This window comes from Cervus elaphus, chromosome X (assembly GCF_910594005.1).
Source record: "Cervus elaphus chromosome X, mCerEla1.1, whole genome shotgun sequence".
NCBI lineage: Eukaryota > Metazoa > Chordata > Mammalia > Artiodactyla > Cervidae > Cervus > Cervus elaphus.
In genome coordinates this window covers 74,100,211-74,121,675 of record NC_057848.1, presented here as the reverse complement: position 1 = coordinate 74,121,675, position 21,465 = coordinate 74,100,211, and the positions used below count along the sequence as shown (strand labels likewise).

The window sequence follows — 21,465 nt, the reverse complement described above, 5'->3', positions numbered from 1 at the left end:
CTCCTGTGAGGTCGGAGAGAACCCCTCAAGGGGAGAGCTGTAAGTGGCCTGTGTCGTACCATCCAGGATGCATTTCTTAGCCCAGGTTGCTCACACCTCCTCTCTCCCAGAGGCCCTTGGTCCCCATCTGTACCTCTGCCTCAGTTCCGTGTCTTGTTTCACCTCAGGCATTGTGCTCGTGGTTGAGATGAGTGAGCTCAGCAAACCCGAGGAAGACCTTCAGGACCCAGGCGAGGCCCAGGGCCCTATCGAGGTGCCGCTCTTGGAGGCTGAGGTGGGGGAGTCCGCATCCCACTTGGCCTCCTACTACCCAGCATCCTCCTCTGCTCCTATGGAGGCCTTGCCCCAGGAAATTCTGGATAGGATGATAGGTAAACTGATGAAGTTCCTGCTCCTCAAGTATCGAGCCAAGGAGCTGACCTCCCAGGCGGAAATGCTGAATAAGGTCCTCAGGGATAACCAGGAGCACTTCCCGGTGGTCTTCAGGGAAGTCTCAGTGTGCCTGCAGCTGGTCTTTGGCGTGGACGTGAAAGAGGTGGACCCAGCGGAGCACATCTACATCTTGGTCCCCATCCTGGGCCTCACTTGCGATGAGATGCTGAGCGATGGGGTGGGCCTGCCCAAGGCCGGCTTCCTGGTGCTGGTCCTCAGCATGATCATGCGGTTTGGAGACCCGGCCCCTGAGGAGGCGGTCTGGGGAGCACTCAGAAGGATGGGGGTGTATGTTGGGAGTGAGCAGTGTGTCTTTGGGGAGCTCAGGGAGCTTCTGACCCAAGTGTGGGTGCGGGAAGGATACCTGCGGTACCAGCAGGTGCCTGACAGCCACCCTGTTTGCTATGAGTTCCTGTGGGGTCCCCGGGCCTATGTGGAGACCAGCAAGTGGCAAGTCATGGCATTTATGCGCAGGGTCAACCAAAGGGCTTTGAGGACCTTCCCATTCCTGTCTGCATAAGATGCGAGGGAAGAGGAATAGGGGGCCTGAGACAGAGCAGCAGCCAGGTTGTTCCTTCTCTCTGTGGTTAAAGAGGGGGTAGTCAGCTTTCTAAACTGTGAGGGCCCGGGCTAGTTGGGGGAACCAGTTTGTAGCATCTTTTGGTTCCTGTTCTCTATGATGACGAGGGGATTCATCTCTGTTTTCTTTAGAAACTTTTCAAAGTTTGGTTTCAGAGTAGGCTAAAGAAACTTCAATATCTTAGCTTTGTGAATGATATTGATCCGAGTGTATCTGATGTTACACAGTTCAAAAACAAGAGTTTTTGTAAGAGAGATGGGAAAGTCTTCCATTTTGTTTTGTGGTCCTGAACAGAATGCAATGGAATCGAAATTAGAAATGTTTTGAAAATGTGAACTTCTGTAGCAATAGTATTGTATGGAGAAGAGTTAGATAATAAAAGTAATCATAGTCAATTCATGCTTATGGCCTTCTTGTCTGTCATTCACAATAACTAAATGATCTCAGTTAATTGAATTTTCCTGGGTTATTAAAGAAAGTAGCAGACAATCTGAGAGCCCTGCTCATTGGCTCAGTTATTCCAAAGACGTGTACAGATTCTCTGCTCCGTGAAAGGCCATGTTAACAGTGGGGACACTAGGAGTAGCAGGACACCCCCACACTTACAGCAATGGTCGAGGAGCCACAGTCACATGAGGTCTGTGTTGGGGGTGAGGGGAATCTCTGAAACGCATCATTGCTGTGAGGTGTCCTTTTGCTTCTTGGATAAACCCCAGAGAGATCTCTTTCTAGGGCAGGCAGGGAGGGGTCCAGGCTCTTGCCCCATAGCTGTTGACCACAGGGATGAAATAGGTGTGTTCTGTCCACCATCTGCTAGGAATCCTAGAGAAATGTGAATCTTGCTCTTTGATATATGCCCAGTAATCCCTGTACTAGCCCTCCTGTCTCTGCCTTGGGAAGCTGATTAACAAGTACATTGAAATAACAGTTTCTTTGGTCATCTGGACTTTATGATTTTCACTTGTGCGCATGCTCTAGATTTCATTTGGATGAAATGAGTGAAGAGAAGCTGCAAAAGTGGACAGGACCTGCAGTGTGACTAGAATCCTGGGATCTTTGAGTGAGCTGTGCCCAGCTGGAGACACTGCTCTCCACCCCGAAACACACACAGACACTGAAATTGATATACATTCTCCAGGAGGAAAACACAGAACAGCAATTCTGAGTGGTTTTCTATTCCATTTCTAATTAAGCTGCCAATTCTCTGAGGTGTCCTGAAAACCAAACAGTTTCCAGAGGGGAGAGGGACAGAGTCTGAGATCCGAAGAGCATGAGAAACAAGTACTAGCCAGTAAAGATGCAACATCTGCAAGCATCCCTGGGTTCGGGTGGGTTCAGAAGTGTGGAGGCAGCAGAGACCCAGGTTAAGGCTGTGCCTGGCAGCAAAAGGCAGGAGCGACTTCCGGGCCTAAGGAGGTGGTGAGGTCACTGCAGTGGGGGTGTGGATGGGTGCAGGGGGCTAAAGGGGCAGCTATCCATGCTGAGTGCCAGAGAAAAAGGGGAACAGGTGATGTGATTCTGGTCACATATATGGCAGCTGCCAGATAGTGGATGCTTGGAAAAGCCCCGTGGCCTCAGTTCTTCTCCTGTGAAGCCAGCCGGTTTGAGGAGCCCACGTGTTGGGCTGCACTATTCGCCTGAGGGATGGGATGCAGCTGCCAGGGCCTGGCGGTCATGGCCTCTGTGATGTCGGGACAGGAATCTGTCACAGTGTTGCCCCAAGAGTGTCCTCCACTCTCCACTGTAGGAAGGGGTCGGCTACTTTGTGGTCCAGGGCTTGTCTGAGAATGTGCACCTCAATAGGATGTGGGATACCTAATCAGCCAAATAGGATGTTTCACAAATAAAACTAAGAAACTTTGCTACTTAGACCATAGTGGACCATAATGTTAGTAGCTCAGTCGTGTCGGACTGTTTGCCACTCCATGGACTGTAGTCTTCCGATCCCCTCTGTCCATGGAATTCTCCAGGCAAGAATACTGGAGTGGGTTGCCATGCCCTTCTTCAGGTGATCTCCCTGACCCATGAATCGATCCCATGTCTCCCACAGTGTAAGCGGAATCTTCATCATTTGAGCTCCTGGGCAAGCCCCATTTCCATAGAAAACCTGTTAAATTTGGGTATGAAGGAGTGTTCCAAAAGGACCCAAGCTGCTCCAGGAAATAGAAGCAAGAGCCACTCTTTGCCTCTGCCCTAGCTGGTCTTCCATCCAAAACAGTACTTTCCTTTCTTGCAGCCCCAACTAAGGTCAAGTCCTTGATTACAATGGCCAATTACAATCAAGATAATTGAAAGCTATTTAAGACCGTGGGTTCTGGATCTCCGGGACCAGGAAAGAAAGGGTAGTTCCATGCATTTCTTGGGCACCACTTCAAGGGATTGCGACCAAAGTTCTGCAGGATTCCTAGCAGATGTGGGGTAGAAAACACCTCCTTTGCCCCTGTGATCAACAGCAATGCGACAAGAGTCAGGACCCCTTCCTTCCTGCCCCAGAAAGAGATCTGTCTGGGCTTTGTCCGAGATGCAAAAGGCCACCTTACAGCCATGATCCATTTCAGAATTTGCCATCTCCGCGAAGAAACACTGTCTGCAAGTCTGAGGGCTGCTACCAGCCTGCCTCACCTCGACCACCTCCCACAGAAGGAACCCAGGGTCCTAAAGCCCCAAACAACCTTGGCTCAGGCACTGAAACTCGAGTGCTCCTCCTGGAGCTCCACCGCCCTACCTCGTGTTGCCTTGTTCAGTGCGACTAGGGGAGGTCTCTCCACCTTCCTTGTGTGACTGCGGCTCCTAGAACTTTGCTCTAGGTGCGGGGGTGTCCTGCTTCTCCTAGTGTCCCCACTCCTAACACCGCCTTTCCTGGAGAAGATACTCTGTAAAGGTCTTCAGAATATATGAGCTAGTGAACAGGGGCCTCAGATTTATTGCCAGCTGCTTCCTTAAATAACCCAGACAAACCCAAATAAAGATAATTTAGTTTTTGAGAATGACACACAAGAAGGACAGATGGATGAATTCATTGCAATTACTTTTATCGCATAATTCTTGCCGCATCAATATTAGTGCTTCCCTGGTGGCTCAGACGGTAAAGTGTCTGTCTACATTGGGAGACCCGTGTTCCATCCCTGGGTCATGATGATCCCCTGGAGAAAGAAATGACAGCCCACCCAAGTACTCTTGCCTGGAAAATCCCATGGACTGAGGAGCCTTGTTGGCCACAGTCCATGGGGTCGCGAAGAGTCGGACAGGACTGAGCGACTCCACCACTCCACCACAAGCTCACATTTCCGAAACGGATCTAATTCCATTTCCACTGTGTCCCATTCAGGGTCACAAAACAAAATGGAAGAGTTTCCAATCTCTCACAAAACAGCAAAACTCTTGTTCTTGAACGGTGTAAGCACAAACACATATTGATCAACCTCATTCTCCAAGCTAAGACACTGAACTTTATTTAGCCTTTTGTGAAAACAGTCAAAGCTTGAAGATTTTCTAAGGAAAACAGATGAATCTCCATGTCATTGTAGAGAACAGGAGCCCACAGATGCTGTGCACTGGTTCCCCCAACTGGCCCGGGCCCTCACTTCTGAGAAGGTGACTACTCCCTCTTCAATCACAGAGGGAAGGATTACCCTGGCTGCTGCTCTGGCTCAGGCCCCCTATTCCTCCTCCCTCGCAGCCTCTGCAGACAGGAGTGGGGAGGCCCTCAAAGCCCTCTGTTAGACCCTGAGCACAGACACCGTGACTTGCCACTTGCTGGTCTCCACATAGGCCAGGGCGCCCCACAGGAACTCATAGCGAGCAGGGTGGCTGTCAGGCACCTGCTGGTATTCCAGGTATCCCTCCCGCAGCCACACTTGGGTCAGCAGCTCCCTGAGCTCCCCAAAGAGACAGGGCTCACTCCCAACACACACCCCCGTCCTGCTGAGTACTCCCAAGCTTCCTCAGGGGTCAGGTCTTCACTCTGCATGATCAGGTTGAGGAGCAGCACCAGGATGCCAGCCTTGGGCAGGGTCTGCCCACTGCTCAGCATCACATTGCAGGTGAGGCCCAGGGTAGGGACCATGATGTAGATGTGCTCCCTGGGGTCCAACTGCTTTACCTCCAGGCCAACGACAACCTGTAGGCACTCTGCAGCTTGACTGAAGACCACTAGGACATGCTCCTGGTTATTCCTGAGGACCTTCTTCAGCATTTCCGCCTGGGATGTCAGATGTTTGGCCAGATACTACAGGAGCAAGAACTTCATCAAGTTAGCCACTATCTCATTCAGAGCTTCATGGGGCAAGGCCTCCACAAGGGTGGAGCAGGAGACTGTGGGGGAGGAGGCTGAGGGTGATACAGCCTCCCCCGCTCAGCCCCAGAGAGCTGCACTTCCACAGGACCCTGGCCTCACCTGGGTCCTGAAGGTCTTCCTCGAGCTTGCTCAGCTCAGTCATCTTGACCATGAGCGTGATGCCTGGGATCAAACTATAGAGTGAGGCAGGAGTGAGGCATGGGGGCAAATGGGACAGATGAGGACCATGGGCCTGGATGGTGGATAGACGGGCTGTGAATGGCCCCACCTGAGAACCGCACCCTGGTTGGCCACAGGCCACTTGCAGGTCTCCTCTTGAAACGTGCTCTCAGACCACACAGGGACATGCCTCTGGAGTGGCCAGTCCCCTGGCTACCTGAAGAAGGAAGTGAGGTGTCTCCCCAGGGTGTGGTCAGCACAGCCCGAGATTTCTGGGACTGCCAAGGTAAGGGGATTAGGCTCTTGTGGGGTCCCCTCTGTTCTGGGATGGGCAGCACTTGGTGTCCACTCAGGGCACCCTCATCACCTTGACTCCTGGAATTGCCTGGACCTCCTCTGTTCACTGACCTCAGGACACGGGCCTCAGATGTCTGCCTTCGCCTACTGCTTCCTACAGCTCCTGTGAGAAATGGAGGGGCACGTCAGTGGTATCCCGTGGCACAGCCCTTAGCATTCTCTGACAGTACAAGGGGTGCACACTGTGAGGGTCCCTCAGTTGTGTGGTGAGAGGTCCCTTCAGAGCTCCCCTTTAGTGCTTACATTTCCCCTGGCACAACCTGGTCCCTCCCCTCTGGGGGCCTGGAGGGAAACACAGAACAAGACCCGAGACTGGAAAGAAAGCGCTGAGGGACCCCACATGCGGCTGCACCTGCCCAAGGTCTCCTGTGGGGCCTAGGCCAGGGAGGTGTTCGGTCCTCAGCTCCTCCTCATGTCCTGCCTTCCCTCCCAGCACTGACCACAGGGGCGGGGGTCTGCTCAGTCCTCCACTGCGGTTGAGGAGTCCAGCCTCTGCCAACCGGAAGCCTTCGGCTGTTCCTGAAATACCTCACCTCGCGAGGTCCCTAAGCCAGAGTTCAAGAAACTGCTCACCCCACTCTGCACCCTCCAAGACCCCCTTGCAAGGGCCAAGATCCCTCCCTGTTGGGGTCTAACTGCCTTAGTCCTGCCTTGCATGGGGTCTAGACTCCACACAAGACCTGCAAGTGTCCCATCCGCCATTTGGAGTTTCCCCTGCTTTCAAGAGGTCCCCAGTCTCTCTGCCAGGGTTATCAGGCAATGCGGCACGAGGTTACCCTGCCCAGGGACTACCAGGGTTCCCTCTGTTCTGAGATCTGGCTATTCTCAGTCCTCCCTCAGGGTCCTCACCTTGATTTCCAGGAGGACCTAGTCTCTGTCCTCTCCCCACCATAGTCCCTGCTCCTCACACCAAGTCCCCAGCCTCACAGAGCTGGATGTCAGGAACTCAGGACAGACCTAGTGTGTTCTTCTCACCCCGAGGGCTCCCAGGGCCGATGGCAGCGGCAGGGATCTGTGGGGTTCCATCCCTCTTATCTTGGGATCCCTAGAGTTTTCACTTGGGGTCCCTTCAGCCTTCCCTCAGAGACCTCAACTTATCTCCAGGTACGACTTCAGATTCTCTCCTTTCCCCTACTAACGCCCCAAACCTCATACCAGGAGCCCAGTCTTTCTGATATGCGGATGTCACTAAGTCATCTCTCTATACTAGGACACCAGGCTGAAATCTGGATATTAGGAAGTCAGCCCCCTATCCCAGGTCCCCAGTCTCTCTGAGACCCAGTCAGGAAATCCAGCATACGTTCATCCACCCAATGTCCTCCCAGAGCCCACTCTGCTCTGGGGTCCAGGGTCCCCTCTGTCCTTCCTCAGTGTCCTCACCTTGACTCTCAAAAGAAAGAAGATCTTTCTCACTGCCCATCTGACGCCCTGACGCTTCTAACAATTGCCTAATGTTTCTGAGATACAGATGCGGAAGTCAGAAGAGGCTGCCAAGCGCTCATCCCACCACCAGGGTGGCCCAGGGCTGACAGTAGGGTCAGGAATCTGTGGGGTTCCTTAATCCTTCCTAAGGAATCTCATCTAGAGCCCTGGCATTCTGGGGATGCCCCTTGTGTTGACCAGAGGCGGGACCCTCACATCAAGTCTCAGGGCTCACAGAGGGTGGATGAGCACATGCTGCATTTCCTGACATCTGGGTCTCAGAGAAACTGGGGACCTGGGAAAGGGGGTGTAGCCTCAGGTGAGCAGAGGGAAGATCCCCAGCTCCTCCAGGGTTTCAATTTGAGGACACTGACGGACGATTGAGTGGACCCTGGACCCAAATCAGAGACCTCAGAAAAGCCTGGAGCTGCTGTTGGTCCTTGGCCGAACTGGGATACGATGAGCCCGAAGTGCATGGTCTCACTTCCTGACATCCGGGTCTCTGAGTGGGGACGTCACATATGGGGCGGGGCCTCGGGGGCCCGATTCCCAGGTCCTGCAGGGTTGAAGACCTTGAGGACCCTGAAGAGGGACTAGAGGACCCTGAACCCGTAATCAGAGGGGACCTCAGAGAAGCGAATCTCTGTTGGCAGTCCAGGGCAACCGTGGGGGCAGGATGAGTGCCACAGGCATGAGCTGTCTTCCTGACATCCGGGTCTTCAAGAGACTGGGGTCCTGCTATAAGGGGCGGGGCTTCAGTTGCGGAGAGGCGAGAATCCAGGTCGTGCGCGGAGGCAAGGTGAGGTTCCTGAAGGAGGACTGCGGGCACCCTGAGTGAGGACTGATGGAACCCCACAGATCCCCATCCCTGTAGTCGTCCCTGGGAGCCCTTGGGGTGAGAAGAGCACAGTAGGTCTGTCTGACTTCCTCACATGCGGGTCTCAGAGGGACTGGAGGCCTTGGGAAAGCGGCGGGGTGTCAAAATGGCAGAGGCGACAAACGCGAGTCCTGCCTGGAGTCCAGGCTCCATGCGAGGAAGGATTGAGGCGGTTCGACGCCAAGCTGGAGGGATCTTGGCCCTTGCAAGAGGGTCTTGGAGGGCCCAGAGTGGGGTGAGCAGGGTGAGCAGTTTCTTGACCGCTGGCTTAGGGAACTCGGGAGGTGAGGTTTTACGGGCAGAGGTGGAGGCTTCAGGTTGGCAGAGGCTGGACTCCCCAACCCCAAGGTTGGACTGAGCAAACCCCCGCCCCTGTGGCGAGTGCTTGGAGGCCAGGCAGGACGTGAGGAGGAGCTGAGGACCGAGCATCTCCCCAGCCTAGGACCCGCGCCAGGCCCTGGACAGGTGCGGCCGCATGTGGGGCCCCTCAGTGCTTTCTGTTCAGGCTTGTGTCTTGTTTTGAGTTTCCTTCTACTCCTCCAAAGGGGACCGTCCAGGTCATGCCAGGGGAAAGGTGAGCATTACAAGGTACCCACAACACAACTGGGTGTAATCCGAGTGTCCGTCCCCACCTAGCAGCACAGAAGGCCCAGGGCTGTGCCACAGTATAGCCCTTAGATGTCACCTCCATGTCTCTCACAGGAGCTCCAGGAACCGGGAGGCGAAGGCAGAGGTCTGAAGCCTGTGTCCTGAGTTCAGACAGGCAGTATCAGGAGTCAAGGTGAGAGGGTGACCTGAAGTGAACCAGAGGCTCCCTATCCCAGAACATAGTGGGGGCCCAGAAGGCCCCAATTCCTCACACTGTTTTGGACCCGGAAATCTCAGGCTGTACTGACCACACCCTGGGGAGCCACCTTCCTTCCTCCTTCGGGTAGCCAGGGGACTGGCCTCCCAGGAGGAGCTCTCCTGTGAGGTCGGAGAGAACCCCTCAAGGGGAGAGCTGTAAGTGGCCTGTGTCGTACCATCCAGGATGCATTTCTTAGCCCAGGTTGCTCACACCTCCTCTCTCCCAGAGGCCCTTGGTCCCCATCTGTACCTCTGCCTCACTTCCGTGTCTTGTTTCACCTCAGGCATTGTGCTCCTGGTTGAGATGAGTGAGCTCAGCAAACCCGAGGAAGACCTTCAGGACCCAGGCGAGGCCCAGGGCCCTATCGAGGTGCCGCTCTTGGAGGCTGAGGTGGGGGAGTCCGCATCCCACTTGGCCTCCTACTACCCAGCATCCTCCTCTGCTCCTATGGAGGCCTTGCCCCAGGAAATTCTGGATAGGATGATAGGTAAACTGATGAAGTTCCTGCTCCTCAAGTATCGAGCCAAGGAGCTGACCTCCCAGGCGGAAATGCTGAATAAGGTCCTCAGGGATAACCAGGAGCACTTCCCGGTGGTCTTCAGGGAAGTCTCAGTGTGCCTGCAGCTGGTCTTTGGCGTGGACGTGAAAGAGGTGGACCCAGCGGAGCACATCTACATCTTGGTCCCCATCCTGGGCCTCACTTGCGATGAGATGCTGAGCGATGGGGTGGGCCTGCCCAAGGCCGGCTTCCTGGTGCTGGTCCTCAGCATGATCATGCGGTTTGGAGACCCGGCCCCTGAGGAGGCGGTCTGGGGAGCACTCAGAAGGATGGGGGTGTATGTTGGGAGTGAGCAGTGTGTCTTTGGGGAGCTCAGGGAGCTTCTGACCCAAGTGTGGGTGCGGGAAGGATACCTGCGGTACCAGCAGGTGCCTGACAGCCACCCTGTTTGCTATGAGTTCCTGTGGGGTCCCCGGGCCTATGTGGAGACCAGCAAGTGGCAAGTCATGGCATTTATGCGCAGGGTCAACCAAAGGGCTTTGAGGACCTTCCCATTCCTGTCTGCATAAGATGCGAGGGAAGAGGGATAGGGGGCCTGAGACAGAGCAGCAGCCAGGTTGTTCCTTCTCTCTGTGGTTAAAGAGGGGGTAGTCAGCTTTCTAAACTGAGGGCCCGGGCTAGTTGCGGGAACCAGTTTGTAGCATCTTTTGGTTCCTGTTCTCTATGATGACGAGGGGATTCATCTCTGTTTTCTTTAGAAACTTTTCAAAGTTTGGTTTCAGAGTAGGCTAAAGAAACTTCAATATCTTAGCTTTGTGAATGATATTGATCCGAGTGTATCTGATGTTACACAGTTCAAAAACAAGAGTTTTTGTAAGAGAGATGGGAAAGTCTTCCATTTTGTTTTGTGGTCCTGAACAGAATGCAATGGAATCGAAATTAGAAATGTTTTGAAAATGTGAACTTCTGTAGCAATAGTATTGTATGGAGAAGAGTTAGATAATAAAAGTAATCATAGTCAATTCATGCTTATGGCCTTCTTGTCTGTCATTCACAATAACTAAATGATCTCAGTTAATTGAATTTTCCTGGGTTATTAAAGAAAGTAGCAGACAATCTGAGAGCCCTGCTCATTGGCTCAGTTATTCCAAAGACGTGTACAGATTCTCTGCTCCGTGAAAGGCCATGTTAACAGTGGGGACACTAGGAGTAGCAGGACACCCCCACACTTACAGCAATGGTCGAGGAGCCACAGTCACATGAGGTCTGTGTTGGGGGTGAGGGGAATCTCTGAAACGCATCATTGCTGTGAGGTGTCCTTTTGCTTCTTGGATAAACCCCAGAGAGATCTCTTTCTAGGGCAGGCAGGGAGGGGTCCAGGCTCTTGCCCCATAGCTGTTGACCACAGGGATGAAATAGGTGTGTTCTGTCCACCATCTGCTAGGAATCCTAGAGAAATGTGAATCTTGCTCTTTGATATATGCCCAGTAATCCCTGTACTAGCCCTCCTGTCTCTGCCTTGGGAAGCTGATTAACAAGTACATTGAAATAACAGTTTCTTTGGTCATCTGGACTTTATGATTTTCACTTGTGCGCATGCTCTAGATTTCATTTGGATGAAATGAGTGAAGAGAAGCTGCAAAAGTGGACAGGACCTGCTGTGTGACTAGAATCCTGGGATCTTTGAGTGAGCTGTGCCCAGCTGGAGACACTGCTCTCCACCCCGAAACACACACAGACACTGAAATTGATATACATTCTCCAGGAGGAAAACACAGAACAGCAATTCTGAGTGGTTTTCTATTCCATTTCTAATTAAGCTGCCAATTCTCTGAGGTGTCCTGAAAACCAAACAGTTTCCAGAGGGGAGAGGGACAGAGTCTGAGATCCGAAGAGCATGAGAAACAAGTACTAGCCAGTAAAGATGCAACATCTGCAAGCATCCCTGGGTTCGGGTGGGTTCAGAAGTGTGGAGGCAGCAGAGACCCAGGTTAAGGCTGTGCCTGGCAGCAAAAGGCAGGAGCGACTTCCGGGCCTAAGGAGGTGGTGAGGTCACTGCAGTGGGGGTGTGGATGGGTGCAGGGGGCTAAAGGGGCAGCTATCCATGCTGAGTGCCAGAGAAAAAGGGGAACAGGTGATGTGATTCTGGTCACATATATGGCAGCTGCCAGATAGTGGATGCTTGGAAAAGCCCCGTGGCCTCAGTTCTTCTCCTGTGAAGCCAGCCGGTTTGAGGAGCCCACGTGTTGGGCTGCACTATTCGCCTGAGGGATGGGATGCAGCTGCCAGGGCCTGGCGGTCATGGCCTCTGTGATGTCGGGACAGGAATCTGTCACAGTGTTGCCCCAAGAGTGTCCTCCACTCTCCACTGTAGGAAGGGGTCGGCTACTTTGTGGTCCAGGGCTTGTCTGAGAATGTGCACCTCAATAGGATGTGGGATACCTAATCAGCCAAATAGGATGTTTCACAAATAAAACTAAGAAACTTTGCTACTTAGACCATAGTGGACCATAATGTTAGTAGCTCAGTCGTGTCGGACTGTTTGCCACTCCATGGACTGTAGTCTTCCGATCCCCTCTGTCCATGGAATTCTCCAGGCAAGAATACTGGAGTGGGTTGCCATGCCCTTCTTCAGGTGATCTCCCTGACCCATGAATCGATCCCATGTCTCCCACAGTGTAAGCGGAATCTTCATCATTTGAGCTCCTGGGCAAGCCCCATTTCCATAGAAAACCTGTTAAATTTGGGTATGAAGGAGTGTTCCAAAAGGACCCAAGCTGCTCCAGGAAATAGAAGCAAGAGCCACTCTTTGCCTCTGCCCTAGCTGGTCTTCCATCCAAAACAGTACTTTCCTTTCTTGCAGCCCCAACTAAGGTCAAGTCCTTGATTACAATGGCCAATTACAATCAAGATAATTGAAAGCTATTTAAGACCGTGGGTTCTGGATCTCCGGGACCAGGAAAGAAAGGGTAGTTCCATGCATTTCTTGGGCACCACTTCAAGGGATTGCGACCAAAGTTCTGCAGGATTCCTAGCAGATGTGGGGTAGAAAACACCTCCTTTGCCCCTGTGATCAACAGCAATGCGACAAGAGTCAGGACCCCTTCCTTCCTGCCCCAGAAAGAGATCTGTCTGGGCTTTGTCCGAGATGCAAAAGGCCACCTTACAGCCATGATCCATTTCAGAATTTGCCATCTCCGCGAAGAAACACTGTCTGCAAGTCTGAGGGCTGCTACCAGCCTGCCTCACCTCGACCACCTCCCACAGAAGGAACCCAGGGTCCTAAAGCCCCAAACAACCTTGGCTCAGGCACTGAAACTCGAGTGCTCCTCCTGGAGCTCCACCGCCCTACCTCGTGTTGCCTTGTTCAGTGCGACTAGGGGAGGTCTCTCCACCTTCCTTGTGTGACTGCGGCTCCTAGAACTTTGCTCTAGGTGCGGGGGTGTCCTGCTTCTCCTAGTGTCCCCACTCCTAACACCGCCTTTCCTGGAGAAGATACTCTGTAAAGGTCTTCAGAATATATGAGCTAGTGAACAGGGGCCTCAGATTTATTGCCAGCTGCTTCCTTAAATAACCCAGACAAACCCAAATAAAGATAATTTAGTTTTTGAGAATGACACACAAGAAGGACAGATGGATGAATTCATTGCAATTACTTTTATCGCATAATTCTTGCCGCATCAATATTAGTGCTTCCCTGGTGGCTCAGACGGTAAAGTGTCTGTCTACATTGGGAGACCCGTGTTCCATCCCTGGGTCATGATGATCCCCTGGAGAAAGAAATGACAGCCCACCCAAGTACTCTTGCCTGGAAAATCCCATGGACTGAGGAGCCTTGTTGGCCACAGTCCATGGGGTCGCGAAGAGTCGGACAGGACTGAGCGACTCCACCACTCCACCACAAGCTCACATTTCCGAAACGGATCTAATTCCATTTCCACTGTGTCCCATTCAGGGTCACAAAACAAAATGGAAGAGTTTCCAATCTCTCACAAAACAGCAAAACTCTTGTTCTTGAACGGTGTAAGCACAAACACATATTGATCAACCTCATTCTCCAAGCTAAGACACTGAACTTTATTTAGCCTTTTGTGAAAACAGTCAAAGCTTGAAGATTTTCTAAGGAAAACAGATGAATCTCCATGTCATTGTAGAGAACAGGAGCCCACAGATGCTGTGCACTGGTTCCCCCAACTGGCCCGGGCCCTCACTTCTGAGAAGGTGACTACTCCCTCTTCAATCACAGAGGGAAGGATTACCCTGGCTGCTGCTCTGGCTCAGGCCCCCTATTCCTCCTCCCTCGCAGCCTCTGCAGACAGGAGTGGGGAGGCCCTCAAAGCCCTCTGTTAGACCCTGAGCACAGACACCGTGACTTGCCACTTGCTGGTCTCCACATAGGCCAGGGCGCCCCACAGGAACTCATAGCGAGCAGGGTGGCTGTCAGGCACCTGCTGGTATTCCAGGTATCCCTCCCGCAGCCACACTTGGGTCAGCAGCTCCCTGAGCTCCCCAAAGAGACAGGGCTCACTCCCAACACACACCCCCGTCCTGCTGAGTACTCCCAAGCTTCCTCAGGGGTCAGGTCTTCACTCTGCATGATCAGGTTGAGGAGCAGCACCAGGATGCCAGCCTTGGGCAGGGTCTGCCCACTGCTCAGCATCACATTGCAGGTGAGGCCCAGGGTAGGGACCATGATGTAGATGTGCTCCCTGGGGTCCAACTGCTTTACCTCCAGGCCAACGACAACCTGTAGGCACTCTGCAGCTTGACTGAAGACCACTAGGACATGCTCCTGGTTATTCCTGAGGACCTTCTTCAGCATTTCCGCCTGGGATGTCAGATGTTTGGCCAGATACTACAGGAGCAAGAACTTCATCAAGTTAGCCACTATCTCATTCAGAGCTTCATGGGGCAAGGCCTCCACAAGGGTGGAGCAGGAGACTGTGGGGGAGGAGGCTGAGGGTGATACAGCCTCCCCCGCTCAGCCCCAGAGAGCTGCACTTCCACAGGACCCTGGCCTCACCTGGGTCCTGAAGGTCTTCCTCGAGCTTGCTCAGCTCAGTCATCTTGACCATGAGCGTGATGCCTGGGATCAAACTATAGAGTGAGGCAGGAGTGAGGCATGGGGGCAAATGGGACAGATGAGGACCATGGGCCTGGATGGTGGATAGACGGGCTGTGAATGGCCCCACCTGAGAACCGCACCCTGGTTGGCCACAGGCCACTTGCAGGTCTCCTCTTGAAACGTGCTCTCAGACCACACAGGGACATGCCTCTGGAGTGGCCAGTCCCCTGGCTACCTGAAGAAGGAAGTGAGGTGTCTCCCCAGGGTGTGGTCAGCACAGCCCGAGATTTCTGGGACTGCCAAGGTAAGGGGATTAGGCTCTTGTGGGGTCCCCTCTGTTCTGGGATGGGCAGCACTTGGTGTCCACTCAGGGCACCCTCATCACCTTGACTCCTGGAATTGCCTGGACCTCCTCTGTTCACTGACCTCAGGACACGGGCCTCAGATGTCTGCCTTCGCCTACTGCTTCCTACAGCTCCTGTGAGAAATGGAGGGGCACGTCAGTGGTATCCCGTGGCACAGCCCTTAGCATTCTCTGACAGTACAAGGGGTGCACACTGTGAGGGTCCCTCAGTTGTGTGGTGAGAGGTCCCTTCAGAGCTCCCCTTTAGTGCTTACATTTCCCCTGGCACAACCTGGTCCCTCCCCTCTGGGGCCTGGAGGGAAACACAGAACAAGACCCGAGACTGGAAAGAAAGCGCTGAGGGACCCCACATGCGGCTGCACCTGCCCAAGGTCTCCTGTGGGGCCTAGGCCAGGGAGGTGTTCGGTCCTCAGCTCCTCCTCATGTCCTGCCTTCCCTCCCAGCACTGACCACAGGGGCGGGGGTCTGCTCAGTCTTCCACTGCGGTTGAGGAGTCCAGCCTCTGCCAACCGGAAGCCTTCGGCTGTTCCTGAAATACCTCACCTCGCGAGGTCCCTAAGCCAGAGTTCAAGAAACTGCTCACCCCACTCTGCACCCTCCAAGACCCCCTTGCAAGGGCCAAGATCCCTCCCTGTTGGGGTCTAACTGCCTTAGTCCTGCCTTGCATGGGGTCTAGACTCCACACAAGACCTGCAAGTGTCCCATCCGCCATTTGGAGTTTCCCCTGCTTTCAAGAGGTCCCCAGTCTCTCTGCCAGGGTTATCAGGCAATGTGGCACGAGGTTACCCTGCCCAGGGACTACCAGGGTTCCCTCTGTTCTGAGATCTGGCTATTCTCAGTCCTCCCTCAGGGTCCTCACCTTGATTTCCAGGAGGACCTAGTCTCTGTCCTCTCCCCACCATAGTCCCTGCTCCTCACACCAAGTCCCCAGCCTCACAGAGCTGGATGTCAGGAACTCAGGACAGACCTAGTGTGTTCTTCTCACCCCGAGGGCTCCCAGGGCCGATGGCAGCGGCAGGGATCTGTGGGGTTCCATCCCTCTTATCTTGGGATCCCTAGAGTTTTCACTTGGGGTCCCTTCAGCCTTCCCTCAGAGACCTCAACTTATCTCCAGGTACGACTTCAGATTCTCTCCTTTCCCCTACTAACGCCCCAAACCTCATACCAGGAGCCCAGTCTTTCTGATATGCGGATGTCACTAAGTCATCTCTCTATACTAGGACACCAGGCTGAAATCTGGATATTAGGAAGTCAGCCCCCTATCCCAGGTCCCCAGTCTCTCTGAGACCCAGTCAGGAAATCCAGCATACGTTCATCCACCCAATGTCCTCCCAGAGCCCACTCTGCTCTGGGGTCCAGGGTCCCCTCTGTCCTTCCTCAGTGTCCTCACCTTGACTCTCAAAAGAAAGAAGATCTTTCTCACTGCCCATCTGACGCCCTGACGCTTCTAACAATTGCCTAATGTTTCTGAGATACAGATGCGGAAGTCAGAAGAGGCTGCCAAGCGCTCATCCCACCACCAGGGTGGCCCAGGGCTGACAGTAGGGTCAGGAATCTGTGGGGTTCCTTAATCCTTCCTAAGGAATCTCATCTAGAGCCCTGGCATTCTGGGGATGCCCCTTGTGTTGACCAGAGGCGGGACCCTCACATCAAGTCTCAGGGCTCACAGAGGGTGGATGAGCACATGCTGCATTTCCTGACATCTGGGTCTCAGAGAAACTGGGGACCTGGGAAAGGGGGTGTAGCCTCAGGTGAGCAGAGGGAAGATCCCCAGCTCCTCCAGGGTTTCAATTTGAGGACACTGACGGACGACTGAGTGGACCCTGGACCCAAATCAGAGGAGACCTCAGAAAAGCCTGGAGCTGCTGTTGGTCCTTGGCCGAACTGGGATAGATGAGCCCGAAGTGCATGGTCTCACTTCCTGACATCCGGGTCTCTGAGTGGGGACGTCACATATGGGGCGGGGCCTCGGGGGCCCGATTCCCAGGTCCTGCAGGGTTGAAGACCTTGAGGACCCTGAAGAGGGACTAGAGGACCCTGAACCCGTAATCAGAGGGGACCTCAGAGAAGCGAATCTCTGTTGGCAGTCCAGGGCAACCGTGGGGGCAGGATGAGTGCCACAGGCATGAGCTGTCTTCCTGACATCCGGGTCTTCAAGAGACTGGGGTCCTGCTATAAGGGGCGGGGCTTCAGTTGCGGAGAGGCGAGAATCCAGGTCGTGCGCGGAGGCAAGGTGAGGTTCCTGAAGGAGGACTGCGGGCACCCTGAGTGAGGACTGATGGAACCCCACAGATCCCCATCCCTGTAGTCGTCCCTGGGAGCCCTTGGGGTGAGAAGAGCACAGTAGGTCTGTCTGACTTCCTCACATGCGGGTCTCAGAGGGACTGGAGGCCTTGGGAAAGCGGCGGGGTGTCAAAATGGCAGAGGCGACAAACGCGAGTCCTGCCTGGAGTCCAGGCTCCATGCGAGGAAGGATTGAGGCGGTTCGACGCCAAGCTGGAGGGATCTTGGCCCTTGCAAGAGGGTCTTGGAGGGCCCAGAGTGGGGTGAGCAGGGTGAGCAGTTTCTTGACCGCTGGCTTAGGGAACTCGGGAGGTGAGGTTTTACGGGCAGAGGTGGAGGCTTCAGGTTGGCAGAGGCTGGACTCCCCAACCCCAAGGTTGGACTGAGCAAACCCCCGCCCCTGTGGCGAGTGCTTGGAGGCCAGGCAGGACGTGAGGAGGAGCTGAGGACCGAGCATCTCCCCAGCCTAGGACCCGCGCCAGGCCCTGGACAGGTGCGGCCGCATGTGGGGCCCCTCAGTGCTTTCTGTTCAGGCTTGTGTCTTGTTTTGAGTTTCCTTCTACTCCTCCAAAGGGGACCGTCCAGGTCATGCCAGGGGAAAGGTGAGCATTACAAGGTACCCACAACACAACTGGGTGTAATCCGAGTGTCCGTCCCCACCTAGCAGCACAGAAGGCCCAGGGCTGTGCCACAGTATAGCCCTTAGATGTCACCTCCATGTCTCTCACAGGAGCTCCAGGAACCGGGAGGCGAAGGCAGAGGTCTGAAGCCTGTGTCCTGAGTTCAGACAGGCAGTATCAGGAGTCAAGGTGAGAGGGTGACCTGAAGTGAACCAGAGGCTCCCTATCCCAGAACATAGCGGGGGCCCAGAAGGCCCCAATTCCTCACACTGTTTTGGACCCGGAAATCTCAGGCTGTACTGACCACACCCTGGGGAGCCACCTTCCTTCCTCCTTCGGGTAGCCAGGGGACTGGCCTCCCAGGAGGAGCTCTCCTGTGAGGTCGGAGAGAACCCCTCAAGGGGAGAGCTGTAAGTGGCCTGTGTCGTACCATCCAGGATGCATTTCTTAGCCCAGGTTGCTCACACCTCCTCTCTCCCAGAGGCCCTTGGTCCCCATCTGTACCTCTGCCTCACTTCCGTGTCTTGTTTCACCTCAGGCATTGTGCTCGTGGTTGAGATGAGTGAGCTCAGCAAACCCGAGGAAGACCTTCAGGACCCAGGCGAGGCCCAGGGCCCTATCGAGGTGCCGCTCTTGGAGGCTGAGGTGGGGGAGTCCGCATCCCACTTGGCCTCCTACTACCCAGCATCCGCCTCTGCTCCTATGGAGGCCTTGCCCCAGGAAATTCTGGATAGGATGATAGGTAAACTGATGAAGTTCCTGCTCCTCAAGTATCGAGCCAAGGAGCTGACCTCCCAGGCGGAAATGCTGAATAAGGTCCTCAGGGATAACCAGGAGCACTTCCCGGTGGTCTTCAGGGAAGTCTCAGTGTGCCTGCAGCTGGTCTTTGGCGTGGACGTGAAAGAGGTGGACCCAGCGGAGCACATCTACATCTTGGTCCCCATCCTGGGCCTCACTTGCGATGAGATGCTGAGCGATGGGGTGGGCCTGCCCAAGGCCGGCTTCCTGGTGCTGGTCCTCAGCATGATCATGCGGTTTGGAGACCCGGCCCCTGAGGAGGCGGTCTGGGGAGCACTCAGAAGGATGGGGGTGTATGTTGGGAGTGAGCAGTGTGTCTTTGGGGAGCTCAGGGAGCTTCTGACCCAAGTGTGGGTGCGGGAAGGATACCTGCGGTACCAGCAGGTGCCTGACAGCCACCCTGTTTGCTATGAGTTCCTGTGGGGTCCCCGGGCCTATGTGGAGACCAGCAAGTGGCAAGTCATGGCATTTATGCGCAGGGTCAACCAAAGGGCTTTGAGGACCTTCCCATTCCTGTCTGCATAAGATGCGAGGGAAGAGGGATAGGGGGCCTGAGACAGAGCAGCAGCCAGGTTGTTCCTTCTCTCTGTGGTTAAAGAGGGGGTAGTCAGCTTTCTAAACTGTGAGGGCCCGGGCTAGTTGGGGGAACCAGTTTGTAGCATCTTTTGGTTCCTGTTCTCTATGATGACGAGGGGATTCATCTCTGTTTTCTTTAGAAACTTTTCAAAGTTTGGTTTCAGAGTAGGCTAAAGAAACTTCAATATCTTAGCTTTGTGAATGATATTGATCCGAGTGTATCTGATGTTACACAGTTCAAAAACAAGAGTTTTTGTAAGAGAGATGGGAAAGTCTTCCATTTTGTTTTGTGGTCCTGAACAGAATGCAATGGAATCGAAATTAGAAATGTTTTGAAAATGTGAACTTCTGTAGCAATAGTATTGTATGGAGAAGAGTTAGATAATAAAAGTAATCATAGTCAATTCATGCTTATGGCCTTCTTGTCTGTCATTCACAATAACTAAATGATCTCAGTTAATTGAATTTTCCTGGGTTATTAAAGAAAGTAGCAGACAATCTGAGAGCCCTGCTCATTGGCTCAGTTATTCCAAAGACGTGTACAGATTCTCTGCTCCGTGAAAGGCCATGTTAACAGTGGGGACACTAGGAGTAGCAGGACACCCCCACACTTACAGCAATGGTCGAGGAGCCACAGTCACATGAGGTCTGTGTTGGGGGTGAGGGGAATCTCTGAAACGCATCATTGCTGTGAGGTGTCCTTTTGCTTCTTGGATAAACCCCAGAGAGATCTCTTTCTAGGGCAGGCAGGGAGGGGTCCAGGCTCTTGCCCCATAGCTGTTGACCACAGGGATGAAATAGGTGTGTTCTGTCCACCATCTGCTAGGAATCCTAGAGAAATGTGAATCTTGCTCTTTGATATATGCCCAGTAATCCCTGTACTAGCCCTCCTGTCTCTGCCTTGGGAAGCTGATTAACAAGTACATTGAAATAACAGTTTCTTTGGTCATCTGGACTTTATGATTTTCACTTGTGCGCATGCTCTAGATTTCATTTGGATGAAATGAGTGAAGAGAAGCTGCAAAAGTGGACAGGACCTGCTGTGTGACTAGAATCCTGGGATCTTTGAGTGAGCTGTGCCCAGCTGGAGACACTGCTCTCCACCCCGAAACACACACAGACACTGAAATTGATATACATTCTCCAGGAGGAAAACACAGAACAGCAATTCTGAGTGGTTTTCTATTCCATTTCTAATTAAGCTGCCAATTCTCTGAGGTGTCCTGAAAACCAAACAGTTTCCAGAGGGGAGAGGGACAGAGTCTGAGATCCGAAGAGCATGAGAAACAAGTACTAGCCAGTAAAGATGCAACATCTGCAAGCATCCCTGGGTTCGGGTGGGTTCAGAAGTGTGGAGGCAGCAGAGACCCAGGTTAAGGCTGTGCCTGGCAGCAAAAGGCAGGAGCGACTTCCGGGCCTAAGGAGGTGGTGAGGTCACTGCAGTGGGGGTGTGGATGGGTGCAGGGGGCTAAAGGGGCAGCTATCCATGCTGAGTGCCAGAGAAAAAGGGGAACAGGTGATGTGATTCTGGTCACATATATGGCAGCTGCCAGATAGTCAGTGGATGCTTGGAAAAGCCCCGTGGCCTCAGTTCTTCTCCTGTGAAGCCAGCCGGTTTGAGGAGCCCACGTGTTGGGCTGCACTATTCGCCTGAGGGATGGGATGCAGCTGCCAGGGCCTGGCGGTCATGGCCTCTGTGATGTCGGGACAGGAATCTGTCACAGTGTTGCCCCAAGAGTGTCCTCCACTCTCCACTGTAGGAAGGGGTCGGCTACTTTGTGGTCCAGGGCTTGTCTGAGAATGTGCACCTCAATAGGATGTGGGATACCTAATCAGCCAAATAGGATGTTTCACAAATAAAACTAAGAAACTTTGCTACTTAGACCATAGTGGACCATAATGTTAGTAGCTCAGTCGTGTCGGACTGTTTGCCACTCCATGGACTGTAGTCTTCCGATCCCCTCTGTCCATGGAATTCTCCAGGCAAGAATACTGGAGTGGGTTGCCATGCCCTTCTTCAGGTGATCTCCCTGACCCATGAATCGATCCCATGTCTCCCACAGTGTAAGCGGAATCTTCATCATTTGAGCTCCTGGGCAAGCCCCATTTCCATAGAAAACCTGTTAAATTTGGGTATGAAGGAGTGTTCCAACAGGACCCAAGCTGCTCCAGGAAATAGAAGCAAGAGCCACTCTTTGCCTCTGCCCTAGCTGGTCTTCCATCCAAAACAGTACTTTCCTTTCTTGCAGCCCCAACTAAGGTCAAGTCCTTGATTACAATGGCCAATTA

At 53.5% G+C, this 21,465-nt stretch overlaps 3 protein-coding genes and 1 pseudogene across 3 annotated transcripts in view; all 4 read left to right on the top strand.

Annotated features, from left to right (window-relative positions):
- Positions 1–21,465, top strand: part of LOC122689847 (melanoma-associated antigen 10-like) — a 596,047-nt gene that overhangs the window by 240,481 nt on the left and 334,101 nt on the right. The gene's annotated exons all lie outside the window — the stretch shown is intronic.
- LOC122689845 overlaps positions 1–21,465 on the top strand; it is a 587,451-nt pseudogene that overhangs the window by 293,287 nt on the left and 272,699 nt on the right.
- Positions 188–952, top strand: LOC122689868 (melanoma-associated antigen 8-like). Its single transcript, XM_043896649.1, has one exon. It carries the CDS (start codon positions 188–190, stop codon positions 950–952), a length of 765 nt encoding a protein of 254 aa, XP_043752584.1.
- LOC122689857 (melanoma-associated antigen 8-like) lies at positions 9,275–10,131 on the top strand. Its single transcript, XM_043896636.1, has one exon. It carries the CDS (start codon positions 9,275–9,277, stop codon positions 10,037–10,039), a length of 765 nt encoding a protein of 254 aa, XP_043752571.1. The 3' UTR covers positions 10,040–10,131.

Excerpts from the sequence above, each read along its gene's own strand:
- LOC122689868 (XM_043896649.1), top strand. The coding sequence starts at position 188 with ATGAGTGAGCTCAGCAAACCCGAGGAAGACCTTCAGGACCCAGGCGAG.
- LOC122689857 (XM_043896636.1), top strand. The coding sequence starts at position 9,275 with ATGAGTGAGCTCAGCAAACCCGAGGAAGACCTTCAGGACCCAGGCGAG.